Raw genomic sequence first — 22883 nt, 5'->3', positions numbered from 1 at the left:
AGTACCTACTGATCAAGCAGTATTGGGAAGAGTGTCCTGCCCAGCAGGGGGAACAGCAGCATCTAACAGATGAACAACTATAATATGAATACGCAGGGAAAGTTTGTTTGGAGTGAAACAAAAACCCAATATGTGTTATTAGATTTTGCAACGGCTGTGTTGCAATAAAGAAATGTGATTTTAATTGAAGAGGAAGATAATTACAGCTTAAGAACCAAGTACTTAATCAACACCACAATCAGAGAAGTCTGAGTGACAAACCTTGGCCCCACACCCAAGAAAAAAAGGTGAACCCAGAAAGTTCCCATTACAAATGTGTCAAGACACATGAGCCACCCTGGAGTCACGCCCTGAAATGGGGAGGGGATGCGTTTATGTTCCTAATGATCATTACATTTAAATAATTTCCATGAGTTTACATAAGAAAATGAGTTTTGAATTGTATCTCGAAAGGCTGTCATGTTACTCTGGAGATGGGAATAGTGGGATAAAACACAACACACATTTCTCCAAACAGTATTCCTTGAGATAATGCCACAAACAGAAAACAACAGAAGGAAAAAAACAAGATTAAAACTACAGATTTACAAGGGATGCAAGTAAAATCAGCTCCCATGATGCTGTAGGTGGAAGCCGGGTCTTCTGAGGCACAGGTGAATGGTGGGAAAGACTCTAGGAGACGAAAGGGCTCTCCAGCTGAATGGCCATGTCTGTCTAGCAGATTTCAAGTCAAGATAAAAAAATTTAAGAAATCATTTGTAGCATCTTAAGTAATGTAAGTCAGTGAGGTTTTCCATCACCAGAAATATTCAAGCTGACATTGCAAATATTTGGTAAGGGGTTCTTCTTAGTGTTGGATACTGAACAAGACCAAAAAGGGGAACAATAAGTGGATAACGTTTGAGAATTTCTGCTACAGTATCCAGTTATTTTTTTAAATGTCTTTTTTAAGAGTGTAATGAGGTGTGTTTGTTTTTAGTTGTGTGTATGTGAGTGAAAAACTATCTCTAGGACATAGTATCTAATTCTCCTGTGCTATCTAAATTGTTGATCTCAAGTTTAAGATTTAGACACTGGGTTGGATATCATTTCTTTTGCAGGGATTAAGCAAGATTGCATCATTTAGCAAAGTCCTCATAAAGAGACACAGCTGGAACTTGAAAGGTGGTGACAGTCTCTGAGGTCCTTGCAAACTCTGTTACAGTTAAAGCCATAGCAGTAAATATGTTGGCGCTCATGTCTGTCTGTCTGTTCTGGCATTCTTTCTGTTAAACTGTCCAGTGTCAATAGGAGGAAGAAGGTTTTAGCTTTCTCCATGTTGTTAAACTCAAAAGAAAGACCATGCCTCAGGTCCTTCCCAGGAGGATTTGTATTTTTCATGAACACATGGTCGCTGACAAACAATTTAAGCTAGAAAGAAGAGACAGTTTTCTCTCACACCAATCAAGTCTAGAAAACCAATTGTGATTTCCTTAACTGGAATTATTAAGAGCAACCCAGAGGCAAACCTAGGTTCATCAGAAAGCTGTGTCGTTGTCAATTAGCAATGTCTGCTCTGAATACAGAAGAGTGGCATCAAGGAGGCTCCGTGTGGGTGCTGTGACCCATGTGTGTGATCCCAGCACTCAGGAGGCTGAGGATGAGGATGGGAAGTTTGAGACCAACCTGGGTGTATAGTGAGGCTGTCTCAGAAGAAATGGAGAAAGGGAGGGAGAAAGACAATTGAGAAGGTTTAGCATTTGTTAACTCTGATCTATAAAGTCCCTAAGACTATTTTTCTATTTTACATTATCAGTTCTTGAATGTATTCAGGAAATAAATTGCTTTACCAACTAACTAGTTAAAGTTACGAATGCTTACTAATATTAATCTAAAACCCACTAATGGAAGTATGGGAAATATAAGATAAAGCAAACAAAGGGTTGTCCACAGACTAGATCAACAGATTTTCCTAAAGATGAGAATTAGAATCAATGTAGATATTTTGTCATGGGTCCATAATCTGTTCCTCAGCTTTTCTGGTCCATACATTGAACGTTGCCGTACCTAGATTCACCTGACATTTGACGCCAGGCTACGACAACTGCATTCACATAATATGATGTACAGGTGATAGTTCCAGTTTAACAAAGAGGACCATATTTTCCCAGTCACCCAAGAACACTTTGCTGAGAACTCAGTTTCGCAAAATTCACCACAGTTGTTTTTTCTTTTTAAAAAATCTTTATTGTTGTTGTTGTTTATTTTTGTTTTGTTTTTACATCCCAAAGCTTCCCCTCTTTCCAGTTCCCCCTCTCCCCTCCCCCCCACCTTTGCCCCACTCCCCTCTACAGTTGGTTTTTTTAATTGACACCACATGTCTGTTTTTTATAAATTCCTTATGATAAATTTTATTCAACCAAAATTTTGTTTTATTGGGCTTCCGAGGATACAAAAGGAAGCAAAATGTCATCCTATCCTTACAGGAAGCCATGCCTTCAAGAGTTTGGAAGCTGGAGTACAAGATGGACATATCATTTCATGCGATGGGTAGATACAGACTTACAGTCTCAAACCCTCACTGAGGGCTCCTTGTCGATATTATTTCTAATGTTCTTCTTTTTCAGGCTCCTGCCTGTGCTGCCCACTTCTGGGATCCCTGAGTTCTTCCTTTCTTTGCTTCCTGGAAGGAAACATTTCCTAAATGCCTTTGAAGACTCCAGCATCCAGCCTGCTTCTGCTTACCAATGTGTCCCACACATTCTTATCCTAATGACACCTGTTTTCCTCCTTGCCATTCCTTTGCCGTGTACACTCATTTGGAATGTTCTAGCAACTCAAGATGTAGGTGACTTCATTCTCTCTCCACCCTCTCCTTCTCTAACGATAAACGAGCTGACTCCTGTGCCCTAAATTATCTGAAAAATTGTTGTTCCAGAATCTCCATGACAATAGTATAGATGTTTTTCTCTTGGCCCCCCCTTCTCTATGGTCTCTCTCTACAGAGTGTGAAACTCACAACCTCAAATAACCTCTGTCTGGACGCTGCCGGGTGAATTACCATGCTTCCACCCACACTGATTTCCAGAGCTTTCTTGGGCTTCCAGACCACTCCTCATTCACTTCTTTGGCTGGGTGCTCGTCCTCTGAGCCAAGCCTAACTTTGAAATTTCCTCCCCATTCAGTCTTCACCTTCAGTTTGTTCTTCTTCGTAGAAGTCAGGCGTTCCCGATGCCTCATCTGCTGCCTCATGTGGGTCAGCTTCTCCTTCTGCTGTCTCTTAACCACACATCAGTCTCAGGGCTCCTCGCACTTTGCATAAGCGGTCAGATTAAATGATCTATGAATTATGAGGACTGAGGCTGTGAGTGTAATTTTAGTTAATACCTAGGGAGTGATTCACTCCCTAGTCACGGAAGACAATGGTAACTTGCAGGATCTTTCCTGAACATCCTAATTGAAACACAAGTTTGAATCTTTCATAGTGTTGGTCAGCACATGTGGAAATTCTCTTCTCTCTTGCCTTCTTCTAAGTTCTGCCTCCTGGTTCTCTCTCTCTCTCTCTCTCTCTCTCTCTGCCTCATTTACATATTGCATGCTGTGGTGTCCTTGGTCTTCTGTTTCTCCCCAGGGGATTTTGTACAATCCATGCTTTCTCTTTGCCAGTAACTTCCAAGTACAGCCACACACACTTTCCTGAATCCCACCCACTGCCATGGCATAGCTAGACTTGGTTGTTCACTGGGTGCCTCCTCGCCAATCTTCCTATCCCAAATTCACTGTCTTTCCTACAAGGCCTGCCTATCTTTAGTATTCATATCAATTAATGATATTCCTCCAGCCCAAACCTAGGAACCTCTTGTCATCTTAGACTCGGCCACCACCCACTTGTAACCAGCCACAGTCAAACACCACCATTTAGTCCCTCCCTTTCCTTCCTTCCCACACCACTGCTCCCTTCTTGGTGTCTCGTTGTCTTCTTCCCACCTCAGACACTTGAAAACTCCTATTTTGACTTCCTACCTCCATTTTCCCTAAAATCCTTCTAGTCCAAGCTTAAGCTTTTAAATGTTGAAGTCGCGCTTGTCTGCTATTTAATGTCTCTCATTTGTCTACTCCAGGATTCAGGAAAGGAACTTCCCAACCTATTTTCAGGCTTATCTCTTGGCACCTATGCATATCAACTATGTCCAGCCCAAGTTTTCAGTTTGTCCTGTGTGTTTCCAACTCCTCCACACACAGAGGCCTCTTTGTCTAGTGTGTTGTTTCATGTAATGACTTCCCATTTGTTACTGAATGTGCAGCTCCGTGGCTTCTCCAGAATCTCGATTCTATTTGCCTGTAATTTACATGCGCAGTGTAAATCTGTACTAGGAAACTCTCCTGCAGCAGGCGTTTGGGTCTCCTTCCCAGAACTTAGCCCTCCCTCTTGAAGAGTTGGCTTCCTTAAGGATCAGGACTATGTCTCTCTCTCACACCTTAGCATCTACAGAGCCAAGTGTCTAACATAACACATGTAGAGAACAGAGAATAACTATTATGCAAAAATAAGAAAACCAGAGCCAATCCCTGTCTTTGTCCTTTGGGACAAGGGGCTGGAGACAACAAAGGGCTTTCCTAACCTTTCTTGTTACCGCAAACCTTATGGTCAAGTTGTGTTAATAACTGGAACAATACAGAAAAATCTCTTCTCTCGGGTTTTCACCCCCACAGTGTCCCAAATTCCACTCAGATCAAAGGTGTATTTTTTTATCTAAATATCTTCGGTGATAATCTGAGCAGCTTTAGTGACTACCTCTGCGTTCCTACCCTCCTCTCCCATCAGTAAATCACACGCCTGAATTAAACTAGCCAGATGATAATCCACCTAACACCTATTCTCACGGCACTCTCCACAGGAAAGTGGAGGCCAACAGGAGAGGACAGACTAAGCTGGGATGTGACTTTGGGGTGTCGACCTCAAGTAACACAGGATTATTGCTGACGATGTTGGGTGGGGGGGGATGCTGTAGAAAGAAGAAGTCAGCAAAGCAAATATCTAAAATCAACCATGGAAACTCGGGTAGATGCTGGCTCCTTTCCTTAGCAGTGCAGGGAACTCCCTCTCTCACACTCCGTGCAGCCCCGCCTCTACACTGGGGCTTGGCTCCGCAGGGGAAGAGCTCATTGTCCTCTGTTACTTAACTCCTGTTAACAGTGGTTTCCACCCTCTGCCCCCATTATCTTTCCTTTCATCTGGTAAGGAGGTGCAGGAAAAAAAAAGGGTGAGCTGGTTTCTGCAGTCCCAAGACAGCAGCCACAGAGGTGACTCCATCTCAGCCCACCTGAGCCAGTCTCTTAAGGGCACCAGTGAGCTGGCTTTCCAAGGCAAGGAAGGAGTCTGGGCTTCCAAAGAACAAACACGCCATGCATCCTCCGCTGTTTCTGCCTTGTGAGCCCTGCACTGGCACGCCTTCGAGAAACTCAAGCCAAGCGGTGAAGATGTGCTACCCTAGTCTGCAGGCAGACTGCCATGTTCTCAGTCTTGTTCACTCCAGTACCATGGCAAATTATTATTGTTTCTGTTAATTCACTTTGAAGTTTGGAGCTGGGGTGAAATGTATCCCTCCTACTCTCTTCTACCATATCCTCTAAGTCACTCATTAATATGATTCCTTCCTCCCTCCTGGAAATGCAAGAACTCCCCTCCCCCTACCTGTGCCCTGTCAATGGGAAGCAGAGAGGGTCTGACATAAGCAGTACTATGGACTACTCACCAACCATGCCCTATGAAACCTCCTGCTACCTCTAAGACCTCTAAGAAGAGACTCCCACTCCACCTAGTATCCCGTAACTCCACCTGGAGCCCTGCCTGTGCCATCTGTCTGTCTATGGTGTTAACAACTCTTCTCATAAACCTCTTATCTAAAAGGCCAATCCAGCCCAGTGTTCCCCTGGAATCCCCAAACCTTTCAGAGTTTCTTTTCCTATGCTACAGGGAGCACACCAGAGATGACCACTCAGACACAGTGTATAGCCAATTGAAAGTCTTTGTTCCAGTTTTCTGGGACCACATCCAAGTGTTTGGGGACCTAGAGGTGACCCCCAAGTGTCCAGAACAGGGAGTGTGGTTAAAGGCAGAGACTTCATTGAGGCATCTCGCACAGCAGCTGCAGAGTGGTTTTCTAAGAGTAAGCAGTTGAAACAAATAGTTTTAACAGGAGCTAAGATAAATTGTTGTCCCACTGGAGTAGGTAATGATGGAAAGCAGTTTTAAGAAAAGCTAAGTTAGCTAGAGCATCCTGACCTTTGGCTCCTAGAATAGAGGTGAGCAGCTTTCCATGGAATTCTCCATCAAGGAGAATAACTTCTACTTAAGGATGAAATGGGCTCAGCAAAAGGACAAGGCGGAGGACTTGGCACTCTCTTGCCCAGTCACACCTGTGGCCATAGTGGTGCAAATCCATACATGCATATGAGGGTGTCCTACTCAATTGTCTTTTTTTTAACAAGGTTACACTGAACCTGGAGATCATCAACCCAAGGGATTCTCAGGTCACCACCCTCTCACATCTTGGATTACAACCATGAGCCAGCAGACCCTGCTTTTTATACCATGCTGGGGACCCACACTAGGATCTTCATGTTTGCATGGCAAGCACTTTTCAGACTGAGGCATCTCCCCAGTCTATCCATATGTACTCTTGAAAAGGGGAATCAGACTTTTGCTGGAAGCTGGCCTTTTAAGTGGGCAGAGTGAGATTTCAGCCCAACATCTTCCCCCTCCTTCTCAGCAATATCTGAAATTCCTGTCTCTAGGAACAGTCTTTCATTTCACAATGAAAAGTAGCGAGCTTGAAACACAGAGGCTAGCGTTCTGAACCGCATAGGGTGAATAGGCAGTGTTTTATCAATGTTGGTGAGCAGCACCACGCCCCTTGACACGAATGAGAAGTTAAAGCACAAGAAAGCCCACAGCGCCCAATGAGGTGCAGAGAGGTTCAACAGGAAGAGGAAGAAGACCAGGGTGATGATGCCAAAAACCAAGCATGACTCCACTGTTTGTTCAAAGGCAATTCAGTCCAGTTTGAGCTGACTACCTAGACACTAGTCTTAAGTACACCTGGTACCCAGAACCAGTGTAGTTCAGATGCAGGCCTAGAAAGACCATCAGTGAAGAAGCATGTATGACAAAAGCATATGACCAGGGCCCAAAACAGCCCCATAAACTGCACTTCAAATACTGGCTAAGTCAAAAGGAATGTTCTTCAAACCTGGATGCCTTAAAATCTCTTTCACTTAGTTCAGTTATAGGTAGCAAACGTCACCCTCTCCTAAGACAGCCTGTGACGAGAAAAAGGTTCCATCTTCGACACAGCAATTTTTATTTCTGGAAGATTTTGGAAGCACAAAGGGAAGTTTAGTTCCGGGTCTGGCAATGAAAGATCAGGTTTAAGACTATACGATCTAACAACAGGCTTAGTGTCCGTTCCAGCTGGGCCACCAACTCATCACTGTGCTGTCGCCCTAACTTAGGTTTCCTCCTCTGTAAGCAGAGACTAGTAGTTTCTGACTTCTGGGTTGTGAAGTGGGTTCTCTGAGAAAACACACATAAAGACCTGACAGTGTTTAACAGAGTAAGAGTCAGTGATGAAAGATGTTGCTTGTCTGAAACGCATCCACCCCTACCAGTGCTGGGGGTCTGGGCTGGGGCCTAGAGCAGAACTGTTCTTACTCCTGATGGTCTCCATGTAATGGACTAAAACCACAACCAACATTACAGGATGCAGGGTCTTCATTTGTAATCAAGTCCAACATCTTATATAACTTATCTAAACCAGAAAACGCCTCTATTTGCAGTGACCAGCAGTGAATGCAAAGGCTCGTGGCTATTCAAGGTTCAATGGTCAAACGCTCAGTCCTAAATAAGACATTTATACCACCAACAGTCCCCAAGGCTCAGGGGACACCGTGGAAGAAGGGAAAAAACATAAAATCCAAGTGACGGGAAGCATGGCTGTGAGATGTCATCCTCTTGGGCACAACACAGTCATCTCAAACATGAACACAGAGCAACTGCTGTTACGTGCACTGGGCCTGCCCAAAACTGGCCCTGTCAACAGTCAGTCATGGGTAGGGGCGGGGCCTTGGGGCTCTGCCCCTTACTCTGGACCTACTAGCTGACAATAGAGTCACCTTTAGTTGTGGACTCACTGGTGAGCCCATCAGGTCCTGGTGAATTGTTCCAAACCCATAGCCACACAGAATGCCCTGATTAAACTCAGTGAGCCACAAAACAAAGCAAAGGACATGAATGTGGGAAAGGAATAGAGGGTTGGTGACAGAGTCAGAAGGGAGATAACAGAGGGTTGGGGACAAGAGTAATCAGAATGTGCTATATTCATGTACGAAATTGTCAAAGAATAAATTTAATTACCGTTTTAAAAGAAAGAAAACCTAGAAAATTCTACTTAGCCCCACCTTTTAACCAAAATAAACATGTAGAAGCTGAGGAATTTCGAGCCATCAGGCGCACTCCATGGTCTGGTTCACTAGCACGTTAAGTCAGGTTTGCGCCCGGTATTGCACTTTATTCCCCAAGACTTAAGAGTTAAAGCCTGAAGAAAGGGACTAAGCTCTGTAATGGGAGCTAGCAGCTTCTGGAAAAACCAGCAGTCTAAAAGGATTAAGGCTGCAATTATGCATGGTGGCTAATTGCACCGATTTAATGACTGCATTGGGGCTGAGCACAATCCTGACAAAGACTTGAGAACCTCCAGACACCCAAACAGAGGAGACCCCCAGGAAGTGTGCAGAGCCACGGAGTGCAAAGAAGACCTGCAAACCTGGCCTCCCCAGGACAGCACCACTCACCCACTCCTTCTTTTTCTCTCCAAATCACTGTGCCATTTTTTCTAGTAGCAATAGTAAAGAAAATCTGCCTACCTTAAAAAAAATAATAAAATCCCTACGTACTCATTAGTTTTCTAAACCACAATGCTGGAAAATGCAGTTTTAAGTCATTTCAAAGGAGTTTGAGAAGTAAATAAATGTGATGAGATTCCAGCAAAGCCCTTTCAGGAAGACTTTTGAGCAAACTTCATAAAGTTGCCATTAGGATTTGATGAGACAAAACACAGGTAAAGTTCTTACCACAGGACTTGGAACTCGGAACTCTTAAGCTTTACATACCTGGTCAGGGACTGACTTTCCAAATAGGATCTGCATACTTGTTAAGTGTGTTTAATCCAAAAAAAAAAATAAATCATCTTGGAATGTGATCAGTCTCCAGGCCTGTAGAGCCAGAATGGTCACGGTCAATTTCCGTCACACCACTGCATTACATTTTAATGGTTATTTAAGTCTAGTCTCCTGCATTCTTTCCTGCTTGGGAAAACATGTGACTCAGAAAAAGAGCTACATTTGTTATAGAACTAGTCATTTGTTTTTTTAAGTCAGGCATAGAAGAATTTTCTGAATAATAACATTAAGAGATTAATTTTACTCTGTATGATTTCCCTTCAATTTAAGCTTTATGTATTTAATTAAAATAGCTAGGGAAGCAAATTATTACTGTGCAGTTTAACCTCTATGTCCCATTTCTAAGCGGAAATCTTCACCATTCTATTTAGATTTGCATAAATTTCACAAGTAAGAGTGAGGGGGAGTTATGTTCAGTTTATACCCAACCATTCTTTAAATTTAATCAACATGAATGAACAACAAAGAATAGTCCTAAAAGAATTATGAGAGTGAAAACCAGCTGCCAAATTTTGATGGGTCTCTCTTCAGTCTTTTAAGATTGGAGTTTGTGCATATTGGCTCATTTGGTTCTTCCAGCTTTCCTGTTTTCTTATGAAACCAAAAATGGATATTACATTTCTACTTTCTGTTCTTTGCCACTATTTCCCTCCAAAGGCAGCTTATTCATCATAGGCAACTGTCTTTTACAGAATGGTGTTAGCTTGACCAAAAGAAGAATCCTGTGATAAATAAGAGAAATTTAAAGGCTAAATCATATCATATTTAATCTACTTTACTACATACTCACAGGGTACTTAAAGAGAAGGCCAACCGATAAGTGCCCAAAATTCAGATTTCATAACACAACTACTTATCTCAGTAGTTTACTAGCATCAAGAAAATATCAGCAGATCAAACAAATGACTTAATTGAAGAAGGAAAATGCGGGTTTGAGGTCTACCTAGTCTCAGATACACACCAAAGGTATCCTGTGACTGTTGTGCAGAATCTTGTATTTCTTCCTCCAACAAAGCATTTTCACACTCACAAGTGTCATAATTTTTTTACCAAGCAAAATCAACTTTTGACTTAGCCCTTCAGTTTTCAACTTGTAAGAGTATCAATGCATTCAGGACAAATGTTCAGAGAACAAAAGCAAAGAGAGTGGGGGAAGGCACTCAAAACTCCTTAGAGAACAATAAGTTTCTATGAGGTGTGCCAAGAATCAAGGAAGTATCACAAAACTCAGTGCAACACAGGAACTAAGAGAGAGACCGCCACAAGCTAGCCTAATAGTGAAAAAACTCTCATGAATGAGATGGCCTCTCAGCCGGTCTGCTGCTGAGGTACGAGGATTTGAATGCTGCAAGCAAGTCATCCACAGGAAGAACCAATGCTATTCCAAACTGAGAGCAACAAACAGGGGCCTCAAGGCGGAACCATGTGTGGTGTCTTGATTGAAAGTGAAAAGGAAGGCCTGCTTGTAATTAAGCAATATTTTAGGAAATGCTAAACGTTTTCACTGAATTTTGTGCTGCTCATATTTTAATTTTTAGTATCATCAGGCTCCATATTTTATGGGATAATAACTTGAAACACAGAAAAGCTGAGTGTCTTGCCCAAGGCCATGTAATTACTTTATGAGAATGCGGCTCTCCTTCTACCCAGCCACCCTCACCGCAGGGGGCATGGGGTTGGCTGGACAGGAGAGAGCCAGGTTATAGAAAAGACTTAATCCAGCATAGAAGCTGGAGCATGCTGATGAGGTAATGACAACACTGCTTCCATAGCATTAATCACGCCACCGTGAACAAACTAGATCTCAAGTGACACAATGAGGAGCCAAAAAAAAAAAAAAAAAAAAAGACTACAGAAGCTGGTGAAATCATCTTGGGGAAAATATCTGAAAGCCAAGATATGATAAAAATTAGTCAGTTCTTGGGTAGTAGAAAATGGATAAAATGAGCTTTAAAAACACAAATGGAAGCAAGTGTCACAGAAAAATGGACAGCGAGTTCATCATAAAGCAGGCTAAAAGTTCTTTCCCCTCTGCTCTCCTCTCTGGCCATTTTCTACCCTCTAACCCTATCCTTTCATCCTCCCTCCCTCTCCACCCCCTCTCTCTCTGTGGGTGTGAGTGTGAGTGTTCATGTATACACACATGTGTATGTACCTGCCTGTGAAGACGAAAGGTCAAAGTTGGGCGTCTTCCTCACTGTCCACCTTATCTTAGAGACAGCGTTTCTCACTGAACCTAGAGTTTACCAATAAACTTGACCAGTTGGTCAGACAGCCTCAGGGATCCACTTGTTTTTCACACAGATTCTGAGACTGACTCAGCAAATACAAGCACTTCCGCAACTAAGCTGTCTCCCATGACCCATTCTTTCATATTTTGCAGCCCTGAGTGGGTTAAGCTGTAAGAAACAGAAATCAGTGATAAAAACAAAAGTACCTGCCTACCTCTTTTTCTATGCCTGCCATCTCCTGTCCTAATGCATTATATTAATTAACTCATTAGGCTCCCCAGGTAACTCCATAGAGAAAGCAAAGTATTCCTACTTTAGAGCAAGGAAGCATGGGCCAAGCTACACAGTTAATAGTGAGCTGGTTTATAATCCAAGCAGTCTGATTCTAGAGTCTACCCCCTGAATCTTCACCACCTTCCAAAGCTACCAGGCAATTTCCATCTCAGTACAGACAAAAGCATTGGAGCAGTGGTGACATAAGATTATCTGCAGATCTTTTTTTAATCTCTGCAGATTTAAGATTATTGAATTTTATAAATTTCCCAATGAACAGGCATGGACCTTATCAATACTTTGTCATAATTACTCAGCTATACACCTCTCTCACAGACTCCCTTAGCATTCTGTCCATATCCTCAAATGTAGCCTAGATTGCTCCATCGCTCTCCTTGGTCCGTGGGTATGTTTGCTTGCCTCTCCAGGGAGCAGGAATTCTAACTTAGTCACCTATGTAAACCCAGGTCATATTGCAGGTGCTCAATTAACCCTGTTGAAGAGATGAATAAATTAAGGAGTATGAATATGGACGACGTGTTCCAGTCAAACTGGTCCACTTCGAGTCTCCACCTGCTTGATGTCTTTCAGTCCTCACTTCCCAGAACAGTCCTCTCTCTGCTGTCGCACACACTGAAAACTCCAACCCACCTTTCACAGGTCTCAGCTCAGTTCCACTTGTACCATGAAACTAGTCCAGTGGCCTCAACAATCTTGAGTGTCAGTTCAGTGTCATGGGAACTAGCATCTCTGTCACCATGCCTTTGATTCCAAACCAGATTCTAGCACAACTAGCTGTGCTCCTCTGGGATAACTCCTATAAATTTCTAAGGTTTAGCATTTTCTAGCTATAAAATTAGACAAATAGTACCTTTCTGAGAGAACTAAGGGAAGACTGAAAGAAAACCATCTGAACACCAGGCATGCTAGAGAAATGAGGGCTCCTGCCAGCCCCCACACTCCTGTACCATTCCGGTGGCACTTAAGTGGCAGTACTTAGATTTTCCCTTCAATGTCTGGAGAGATCTTTAAGGACAGGGAGGGAAGCTCATGCACATACTTTTGAAGATCTCCACATGCCTCACACAGAAACACAGCAGACACGGAGGACAAAGCGATTATGAGGTAGGCTGTGACAATCACATGTGGGTGATGGCAGGGCTAGACTCAGACATTTTCATGCAGCTATGCTGTAGAATTATCACATGGCACCTCTGTGATTTCACTCATGTCAAAGACTCAATTCAGCCAGTAAGTGCTCCCATGGAAAGATGGCTCTCTCCATACTACCTTTCAAATCCATCTTAAACGAGATTGGGGTTTGTATGGGTTTCATTGGCACAGAAAATAAAAAGCTAAAACTAAAGCAAGCCTAGGAAAATCAAAATCCCAAATCTGTGGTGGTTGTCAGTAAAATCAAAAGCTCTTTGCTTTTTCCCTAAGATTCAACACCCAGGCTTCCCCTCTCTGAACCTGCCAGAGTCCTCTTTTTCCCCAGATTTGTCATGACCTCCATTTATTGTACGTTATCTTCGCAAGAATCAGTTCCCATGCTTAGGGCTTTTTGTTTCTTTCTTTGTTGCCCTACTTGCAGGTGCTGACAAGTTAGAGGAGCTGCAATCTGTTGGTATAACCCGCTGCCTAACAAGCACTCTTCACTAATGCGCTCGCTTTCCCTGCAGAAACTATTTCTGTAGCTCTCGCTCTGTGGGATGTGCAGCTACAAATTTAATTTGAAACAGCAATTACTAATGGAATCCTGCCGAGTCCCTGTGCTTTCAAGATTTTCCTGCTTCCATCTTCTTTTGGTTTTGCCTTTTCCTGTGGGGGAAAGCATGGGGTGAGAATTGGAGTCTAACACCAAATCCAGTGCAGCAGAATAGTAGAATAAAGCAAAGCCAAGACTCGACCACACTTCAGCCAGCTACCATTAGGAAAAGCCGCCACCTCTCTCACCTTCCAACACAAAATTGACAAGAACTGCTAACCCTGTGTCAGTAGGTTACTCTAGAGACTTTAAATTACCCTACCTTAAAAGCATTACATAATTCTAAACCATGTGTGAATCTATAAGTATGAATGTATGTATAGTATATTTTAACAAAAGCAATAGCATAGCCCATGGGTATTACAAAACAATTTTATATCATGTAAAGTGCCAATTAAATACTTTACTAGATGTGTGTTTTGCTTGTTTACTGACAAGGAAAATCTAGCTTGAGGACAGAGGTACGAGTCTGGGTTCTAAGTCTCAAAGCAAGCACATTCTATAACCTGGGTTTATACTGTTGCAAGAAAACTATTACTTGCAGCCAAATAGACCCAAATTCTCTCTCTGTAATCAGTCAGAGCTTAAAGCACTGCAGGTTAGTTTGTGGTCTCAAAGTTTCTGCACAGTGGTCTTCATATGGACCTTAACCATGAGTTTAAAAGTATGAAATAACCCAGAAAGCTTCATGGTTTCATACTTAAAATAGTAGTATCATTACATTTGAATATTCCTTAGTTATTCCTTGTGTATAGTTTCCTAGGCAAAAATATAAGTATAGTCTCATTTACCAAATAAAAATCATCTACATAAGAGATTATATGTGTGTGTGTTTATAATGCATACTATGTGTGTATGTGTGTGTGCATGTGTGTTTCCTAAATTGTGTTTCTTAAACATGGCAACTTTCAACACTAATAAAATAGTTCAGCATATTCTGTCTTTGTTGTTTACTTAGTTAATAATCCTTATTACAGCATGATTACAGTAAACACTTGCTACTTACTGCAATTCTTAAAGCTGTTTAAAATATCAATCTGAAAATTCTTATTTCAACTATAATCTGCAATCAGATTTCCTTTTCCATACTTAGAAAATACTGAATACAACCTAAATTAGCATTAGAAAAATCGTTACCCAATGGTCTCCCAAAGGTAAAATGTACTCATCTGAACTCCACCCATTTTCAGTTTCAACACAGTAAGTCTCCTGCTGTACCCAGGGCAAATTTAAAAGCATTGAAAAGGTATTGGTTATTACTGCATATAATTTATGCAATCATCAGTCAAACATGCTAAGCTGGCAAAAAGAAAACCGTACAAGCAAGCAAACCCGAAGCCCTATGAGACACACCCTCTCAGTATATAAAGGCCTGTCACTGTCCTTGGTAGCAGGCACTCCCTGGGCTACACTGCTTCACCATGTCTGTCCGATACAGCTCCAGCAAGCAGTTCTCTTCCTCCCGCAGTGGAGGAGGAGGAGGAGGTGGAGGGTCATCCCTCAGAATTTCCAGCAGCAAAAGCTCCCACGGTGGAGGTTTTAGCTCAGGGGGCTTCAGCGGTGGCTCTTTTAGCCGTGGAAGCTCTGGTGGTGGTTGCTTTGGGGGCTCATCAGGTGGCTATGGAGGTTTTGGCGGAGGCAGCTTTGGTGGAGGCTATGGAGGAAGCAGCTTTGTTGGAAGTTGTGGAGGAGGCGGCTATGGAGGAGGCGGCTTCGGTGGAGGCAGCTTCGGTGGAGGCAGCTTCGGTGGAGGCGGCTTCGGTGGAAGTGGCTTTGGAGGAGGCATTGGTGGTGGATATGGAGGAGATGGTGGCGGCCTTCTCTCTGGAAATGAAAAGGCAGCCATGCAGAACCTGAACGACCGGCTGGCTTCCTACCTGGACAAAGTCCGGGCTCTGGAAAGGTCAAACTACGAGCTGGAAGGTAAAATCAAAGAATGGTATGAAAAGTATGGCAACTCAAGCCAGCGAGAGCCCCGGGACTACAGCAAATACTATCAAACCATTGAAGACCTTAAGAACCAGGTAAGGGGCATTTTAAATTCCAGCTTTAAATCATTTCTACCCATGTAATGGCGACAGATGAAACTGAGCTAAGCATAGCATGGCTGATCACTGTGTCCTGTTATTTTTCCATGTCTGCTGTAACCAAGTCTCATCAAAGATTTTATGAAGGCATGGGATGTCTATCTTCATCCAGCATGTGCATTGCCTGTCTTCCAGGGTGATAGACAACTGAGAACCTTTCAGGTTTTAACAAACATATAATACATTTAAAATATGCTAGATCATGTACAAATGTATGAACTAAAAGAATTTTAAATGGATATATGTGTGTGTATATATATACATACATACATACATACATATTGAGGTTGATAACAAGTAAGCCATATCCAGCACCAACAATGCAGGAACCACCAACTTTCCAATATTGAAATGATATACTCCTGTCTCTAGGGAATCTGTAAACCACATCTATAAATTCAGATTATATGCACTTACAAGAATTTATAACAAATTAAACAAATACACATGTGAGTCGCTCACAAAGCTGCAGTACAAAGAAAAGTCACAAGCCATAAAGGAAAGAGTCATAATTGCAGGAATACACCTACATAATACCAGCCAATGTTCAGAAAGGAATCATGGCTACAGAAGAACTGAAAGTGCAGGGGAAGATTTTATTATATATTGTACTATAGATGGCAAGTTTGTTATATTCTATGCTTAAATTAGCCTCCCTCAAAAACTCTGGAAGAGAACTATATAAAAATGCAATATACCTATGCGGCTCTATAAGCCATAAGCCCTCCTGACCTTTTGTCTCCCTCCAGATCCTCACCCTGACAACTGACAACGCCAATGTCCTGCTGCAGATCGACAATGCCAGACTGGCAGCTGACGACTTCAGACTGAAGTACGCTAAGTGAATGTGGTACAAATAAAGGGGGTTTCAGCAGCCACCTTGGATGCCCATGACAGCGTCCATAGCTTCCTAAACTCACCCAGAGTGAGACAATCCTGAGCTGCCAAAGAAAGTCTGAATTGTAGAAATGTCTTCTGGGTAATCTTCAAAGGAAGGTTTTAAAGTAACAGTTAACTCTTTGTATCGAACTATTGGTATTCCCTACATGAATTTGTGCATTACATAAGTTTTTGTCCAGGTTGTATCTTCCTGGGCCTGCACCTCCAGTGTCTGTATCCTGCTTGTTTCAGGTATGAGAATGAGGTCGCCCTGCGCCAGAGTGTGGAGGCCGACATCAATGGGCTACGCAGGGTGCTGGACGAGCTGACCCTGAGCAAGGCTGACCTGGAGATGCAGATCGAGAGTGTGACTGAAGAGCTGGCCTACCTGAAAAAGAACCACGAGGAGGTGATACAAAATTACACTTCCCCCTCAGGGGAAAAAAAAAAGTTCATCTTGGTCATGGTGCATTCATTAAATCTAACTCTTCCTCAAATAGGAAATGAGAGACCTTCAGAACGTGTCCACTGGTGATGTCAACGTGGAAATGAATGCTGCTCCAGGAGTCGACCTGACTCAGATGCTGGACAACATGAGAAGCCAGTATGAACAACTTGCAGAAAAGAACCGCAAGGATGTAGAAGCCTGGTTCAATGAGAAGGTAAGGTAATTCCCCTTCTCAGCGAAGCTCGTGGAGGTTTTGGTATCATGCCCGGATGTTCTCATCTTTGCCGGTTTCTAATCCTCTAGAGCAAGGAACTCACCACAGAAATTGACAGCAACATTGAACAAATGTCCAGCCATAAGAGTGAAATTACTGAATTGAGGCGCACTGTTCAGGGTCTGGAGATCGAGCTACAGTCCCAGCTGGCTCTGGTATGTTAAATCTTGTAAAACGGCTTCCATTTTATCCTGCAATGTTTCATACTAAAAATGAGTTGGGGGCAAGGGAGTGGAACCGAAATTGCAGCTTGGGGGAGGGGGAGAGACTGTTAGCACTGAGGCAGTGCTCAAACTGCAGGGCTGCCAATAGGCACAAACCCTACCCATTTCCCTTCCATGACGCCTTACTGAAGAATTTCCATGTTCCATTGACTTAATAAAACTTTCTTCTCAGAAACAATCGCTGGAAGCCTCCCTGGCAGAAACAGAAGGTCGCTACTGCGTGCAGCTGTCCCAGATCCAAAGCCAGATCTCTGCCCTGGAGGAACAGCTGCAACAGATTCGGGCTGAGACCGAGTGCCAGAACGCCGAGTATCAACAACTCCTAGACATTAAGACCAGACTGGAGAACGAGATCCAAACCTACCGCAGCCTGCTAGAAGGCGAAGGAAGGTATAATGGAAACCTGGACAGTTCCCCAAGTGCTCTCCTTCAGGATTGCACACAGCCAAGCTTACACAAACCCAAGGAAACGCCAGAGGGTGGGGCAAAGGAGGCGGGGAGGGGCAGAGATGTTTTCAGAAATTCGGGCTGTGTGTATAAACATTTATGGATGGATGAATGGATGCGTATTAATAACGAACTTGACTGGATTGTATTTTCTCAAAATGCTAATCTGGAGAGCAACTTCCAAGTCAGAAGCGACCCCATTTGACCCTCACACTCTGTTTAGTTCCGGCGGCGGACGCGGCGGCGGCAGCTACGGCGGCGGAAGTTCTGGCGGTGGAAGCCACGGCGGCAGTTACGGCGGCGGAAGTTCCGGTGGCGGCGGCGGCAGCTACGGCGGCGGAAGCTCCGGCGGCAGCCACGGGGGCAGTTCCGGCGGCGGCTACGGCGGCGGAAGTTCCGGCGGAGGTGGTCACGGCGGCAGTTCCGGCGGTGGCTACGGCGGCGGAAGTTCCAGCGGAGGCCAGAGCGGAAGCGGAGGGTTCAAGTCTTCCGGGTCCGGGGGCGACCAGTCGTCTAAAGGACCAAGGTCAGCAGAAATCAACTGGGGTAATCTGAATTAGTTTTAATTTTCTCCAATGGTTTTGTTGCTCTTTAAACTCAAGAGCTGATTTTAAAATAATGAAAATCTCCAGTTAGATTTTTATTTATGTTTTTAATAGACGTCAATTTTGGGAAAATCCCATCTACAGCTTGGAAACGATGTATTATCTTACTTTTGTAGTATTAGCTTGTTAAGCTAGGATCCCTACAAGTCGTTTCATCTAAGTTCTAATTTTTTTTCTATTCACAGATACTAACAAAACCAGAGTGATCAAGACGATTATTGAGGAGGTGACACCTGATGGTCGAGTCCTTTCGTCTATGATTGAATCAGAAACCAAGAAACACTTCTATTAAGCTGCGCAAAGAAGAGTCTCTTCACACAGGCCATTGCACAGACATGGGGAAAACAAAATGTCCAAGAAAACACTTCTGTCTTAATGGTCTACAGAAATAGGTTCACTCCTTGAGAATAAGGGTCTAAAAGGTGTTTAGTGGTTTCTGTATTTCTTCTTTTCATTTATCAGAAAGTGTTCTTTTGTGGAGAAAAAAGAAGAAAACTTTCTCATCTACTAATGAATTTCTCATTTACTAATGAATTTCAATAAACTTTCTTACTGATGCAAACTATCTAAATTTGTCAGAATTATTATTTAATTGTGTGGGTGTGCTCAGTCCAATAGGAGTAATGTGGGTGAAAAAGTCCATAATTCCCCCCAAAAGTTACATTTTCTAAAGCTACACAATGAGTGGAGAACTCCCTGCTCTCTGGCTTTAAATTGTTTCAACCTTGGAAATTTTGAAATCATCTCAAACAAGATTCCCAAAATAAAAGGAAGCTTCACAATCTATTATTTCTCATCATTTCTGATTGTATTTTCTTCCAATTATGACATTGGTTCTCAATTCTCATACACTATTTAAAGATATATCTTCCATCAAAAACATAACAAGCCGGGCGTTGGTGGTGCACGCCTTTAATCCCAGCATTCAGGAGGCAGAGGCAGGCGGATCTCTGTGAGTTCAAGGCCAGCCTGGTCTACAAGAGCTAGTTCCAGGACAGCCTCCTGGAACCTCCAGAAACCCTGTCTTGAAAAAAAAAAAAAAAAGAAATATAACAAAAATTCTACCAGTCCAACAAAAATCATATCAAAATTATTACATGGCCAGTAAAGTTATTTTGTGTGTGCCAAGTGATACCAGTGTGCCCAAACAGACATCTCTAAGTCTCCTGCTTTCCCCAATTCTTTTGTTATTGATGTGACCTTGTCCTTTCAGTATACACTGAACCAGTTAGACCCCAACGTGCTGGCTAGTTTTGTGTCAACTTGACACAAGCTAGAGTCATCTGAGAGGAGGGATCGAGAAAATGCCTCCCTAAGATGTAGGCTATTGGCAAACTTGTAGGCATTTCTTTTCATTAATGACTGATGGAGAATGATCCAGCCTGTTGTTGGTGGAGCCACCCCAGGCCAGTTGTCCTGGGTTCCATAAGAAAGCAGGCTGAGCAAGACATGAGGAACAAGTCAGTAAGCAGCTCTCCTCCATGGCCTCGGCATCAGCTCCTGCCTCCAGTTTCCTGCCCTGATTTCCTTCAACGATGAACAGTGGTAAGGAAGCATAAGCCAAATAAACCTCCTCAAGTAGTTTTGGTCATGGTGTTTCATCACAGCAATAGTAACTAACCGACAGTACTCTTCTTAGAAGTAGTAAAAGGGGAAAGTGTCACTTTGCTTCTGGATTGCCTATGTCCACTGAATAGCAACTTCGGCAACCTTCTTGATTTTAATACCAGTGTTTTTCAAGATCTGATTCCTGATCCCTTGCCATTTCTGTGGGACTCTACTAAATAAACCCTACCCTGATATATAACACACTTTAGAATGCATCCTCGGGGAAAGTGCCCTCTTCAGACAATGAGAAACAGACTTTCTTTTCATATCAAGAGTCTCTATTAGAGAAACTTTCTCAGTCTATATATTTTGAGGCTCCTTTGTCAATCTATGTACTTTTAGACTCCTTTGGTATACTAAATTGTATCCTGGTGTAAATCTAAACTAGATTATAATACTAGTAAGGAGAGAACTGGCTCTGTGTTAGGTTTCACTGTAAACTCCACCCTAGCACAGTTTTCAACACTAATTGTTAAAGCCCAATAAGTACTGGTTGAGCAACAAAATTAGTGAGTCATATCCAAATAAGTAAATGCAGTACCTCCCAGGGTGAACCCAGAAATGCTGGGGACTAAGAATAAAAAAATATTCACTTACACTGTATGACAATGCAAATGAGGCCAACTCTTTTATACAATTATTATGTGATTATTTTAAACACTTGTAAATAAAATGGAAATGATTCAGTTGAGCCAAAAAGGTAAAGGGTATCCATGACACCCAGGACCTTCCATATTCTAGAAGCTTGGTTAGCTATCTGCCTTCAGTACTTCTTTCCTCCAGTAATAGCAGCCCCAGTGTTACCAGATAATTGTAGAAGAGTGACAGACTATACCATGACCAGTAAGAATGCTTCCAAATGTGCATGTGGGGAGAATCATCCAAATGCCAAACAACCAAAGCAGTGGGGCACTCTGTCTCCTTGTTCCTCTGGCATTGAGAAGGTAAAGAGTGAAATGAACAGTCCCTTTAAGGAGGTAATAAACACCGTAAGCATTAATGCAGAGAACCCTCACACGTGGAGAAGAGGAGGACGGGGACAGCAGAAACAACCGTTGGAGAAAGGACAAGGCTGCTAACCATGTCAGGGGTTTGTTGTAAATTTGAGTATCGATGGTAAAATCTTTTCACAACCAATCCCAGGACCCTGCTGAATGAAAAAGAAGACAGAACCATGCCTAAGTGTGGTTGAGAAGAAGTTTTTATTGTAAATAAGTGGGAAAGCACAGTCCGAGACATCAGGAAGAATCCAAACTGGGCATGGTCAGCAGAATAGACCAGACCATGAGAAGAGAAAGGGGGAGAGTGAGAGAGGAAGAGAAGAGAGAGGAGCAAGAGAGGGGACCAGCATGGGGAGAAGGACCAAGAGGAGCACATGAAAAATGTGGCCAAGAGCCAAAGAGAACCATAGTGTGTGGCCAAAATGATGGTTACATAGGAAAGAGAAGCTGAGGAAAGGGAGGCAGAGCTCAGGGACTGGAGAGGTTTAGGCTAGGAGGCAGGGATGAGAAGTATTGAACAAGCCAGGATTCTGTAACAGGTACTTGCACTGCTCAGAGTTTCCACTAGTCATTTGTCCTGAGTTTCTTCCAGACTTTTTAACACCTACCCAGAGGAGAGTTTAGTGTGCCCAAGAATTTAATTCAGTGGCTAAAGGGCATCCATTCATTCAACAAGCACAAGTTGTGCAAAGTATGTCATACACATGCTACATCTTGAAAAAGAATGTTAATACAAGCCACTTCTTGTCACATATGCCGCAGAAGATGTGTCCATCAAAAGATCATGCACAAGCTGTCGAGGCCCTCAAAATGGCATGTCAGAGAAGGTCTCTAGAAAATGTGACTCTCTTGAACCAATCCTGAGGATGGCAGAAAGCAGCTAATTAGAGCGAATGAGAAATCTAGGACAGCCAGGGATGTGTTTACAATGCACAGCACCCAAACTCTCCACTACAACAGCTCTAAGAAAACTTCCTCAGCATCATGATTGCTTATCCTTAATTCAATCATATCTGGAAAGCCCATTTCATTGTGTATGGGAATATATTCACAGTCCCTGACAATTACAGTGCAGACTTTGATGAGAGACCATTCTATTTCCTACTACAAGAATAATTCTTGGTTCCTCTCTCCTCCATTCACTCCTACCCTTACCATGACTAGTCACTGCCAGGTGCTGTTTAGACTGTCTTCAAAATGATCACTATGCCATGTAGCTCAACCCTGACTTGGGTCACTTTAACATCTCCCCAAAATTACTGTGGCCGTCTTCCTAATGATGTCTCATATTGGTGCTTATTCCATCACCAGTCACCCTCCTTATGCCAGCCAGAACAACAACAGCAAAATAAAAACCTCCCCCCACTTAATTTCTCAATGGTTACTCTTCATGTCCAGAAGCAAATTTTAATTCCCCCTAACTCAATATATCCCTCTTATCAGCTGCCTCCTGATATGCTACCATCCATGCGTCCTCCAGTTTCTTGAAGGCCCTACACTCTTCCTTCCCGTTATGATTCTGCTATGGTTTGAGTGTGTTCCCCAAAGGTTCATGCGCTCAAAGTTGATCACTAGAATGCTCAGAAGTTGTGGGACTCCTACTGCGAGATGATTAGATCCTTGTGGGCAACCACCCTTGGAAGGAACCAATGAAGTTCTTATGAGATCTGGGTTAGTCTTCTTCTGAAAGTGCTGCTGTATAAGAGTGATCCAGAGAGATGGCTCAGCAGTTAAGAGCACTGACTGCTCTCCCAGAGGACCTGAGTTTAATTCCCAGCACCCATATGGCAGCTCTCGGCTGTCTATTACTTCAGTTCCC

At 43.0% G+C, this 22883-nt stretch overlaps 1 protein-coding gene and 1 long non-coding RNA gene across 4 annotated transcripts; one reads left to right on the top strand and one right to left on the bottom strand.

The window, feature by feature from the left end:
* Positions 1-14740: 14740 nt before the first annotated feature.
* On the bottom strand, positions 14741-16711 carry LOC121141495. 2 transcript variants are annotated; one of them, XR_005878437.1, is made up of 2 exons: positions 16311-16711; positions 14741-15407 (listed from the first exon to the last, which is right to left on the bottom strand). It is a non-coding gene; the product is annotated as an uncharacterized LOC121141495 (long non-coding RNA). The 2 variants fall into 2 exon arrangements; XR_005878436.1 differs by having other exon boundaries at positions 16499-16711.
* Krt10 (keratin 10) lies at positions 14913-19020 on the top strand. 2 transcript variants are annotated; one of them, XM_013117577.3, is made up of 8 exons: positions 14913-15515; positions 16328-16410; positions 16710-16866; positions 16958-17119; positions 17209-17334; positions 17576-17793; positions 18074-18376; positions 18641-19020. In XM_013117577.3, the coding sequence occupies exons 1-8, from the start codon at positions 14913-14915 to the stop codon at positions 18645-18647; spliced, it is 1659 nt and encodes a 552-aa protein (XP_012973031.1). In that variant the 3' UTR covers positions 18648-19020. The 2 variants fall into 2 exon arrangements, with proteins under 2 accessions (XP_012973031.1, XP_012973030.1); XM_013117576.3 differs by having other exon boundaries at positions 18074-18396.
* Positions 19021-22883: the final 3863 nt, after the last annotated feature.

Source organism: Mesocricetus auratus, unplaced genomic scaffold, assembly GCF_017639785.1.
Source record: "Mesocricetus auratus isolate SY011 unplaced genomic scaffold, BCM_Maur_2.0 Super-Scaffold_100007, whole genome shotgun sequence".
NCBI classification, from domain to species: Eukaryota; Metazoa; Chordata; class Mammalia; order Rodentia; family Cricetidae; genus Mesocricetus; species Mesocricetus auratus.
This window is presented reverse-complemented; position numbering and strand designations above follow the sequence as displayed.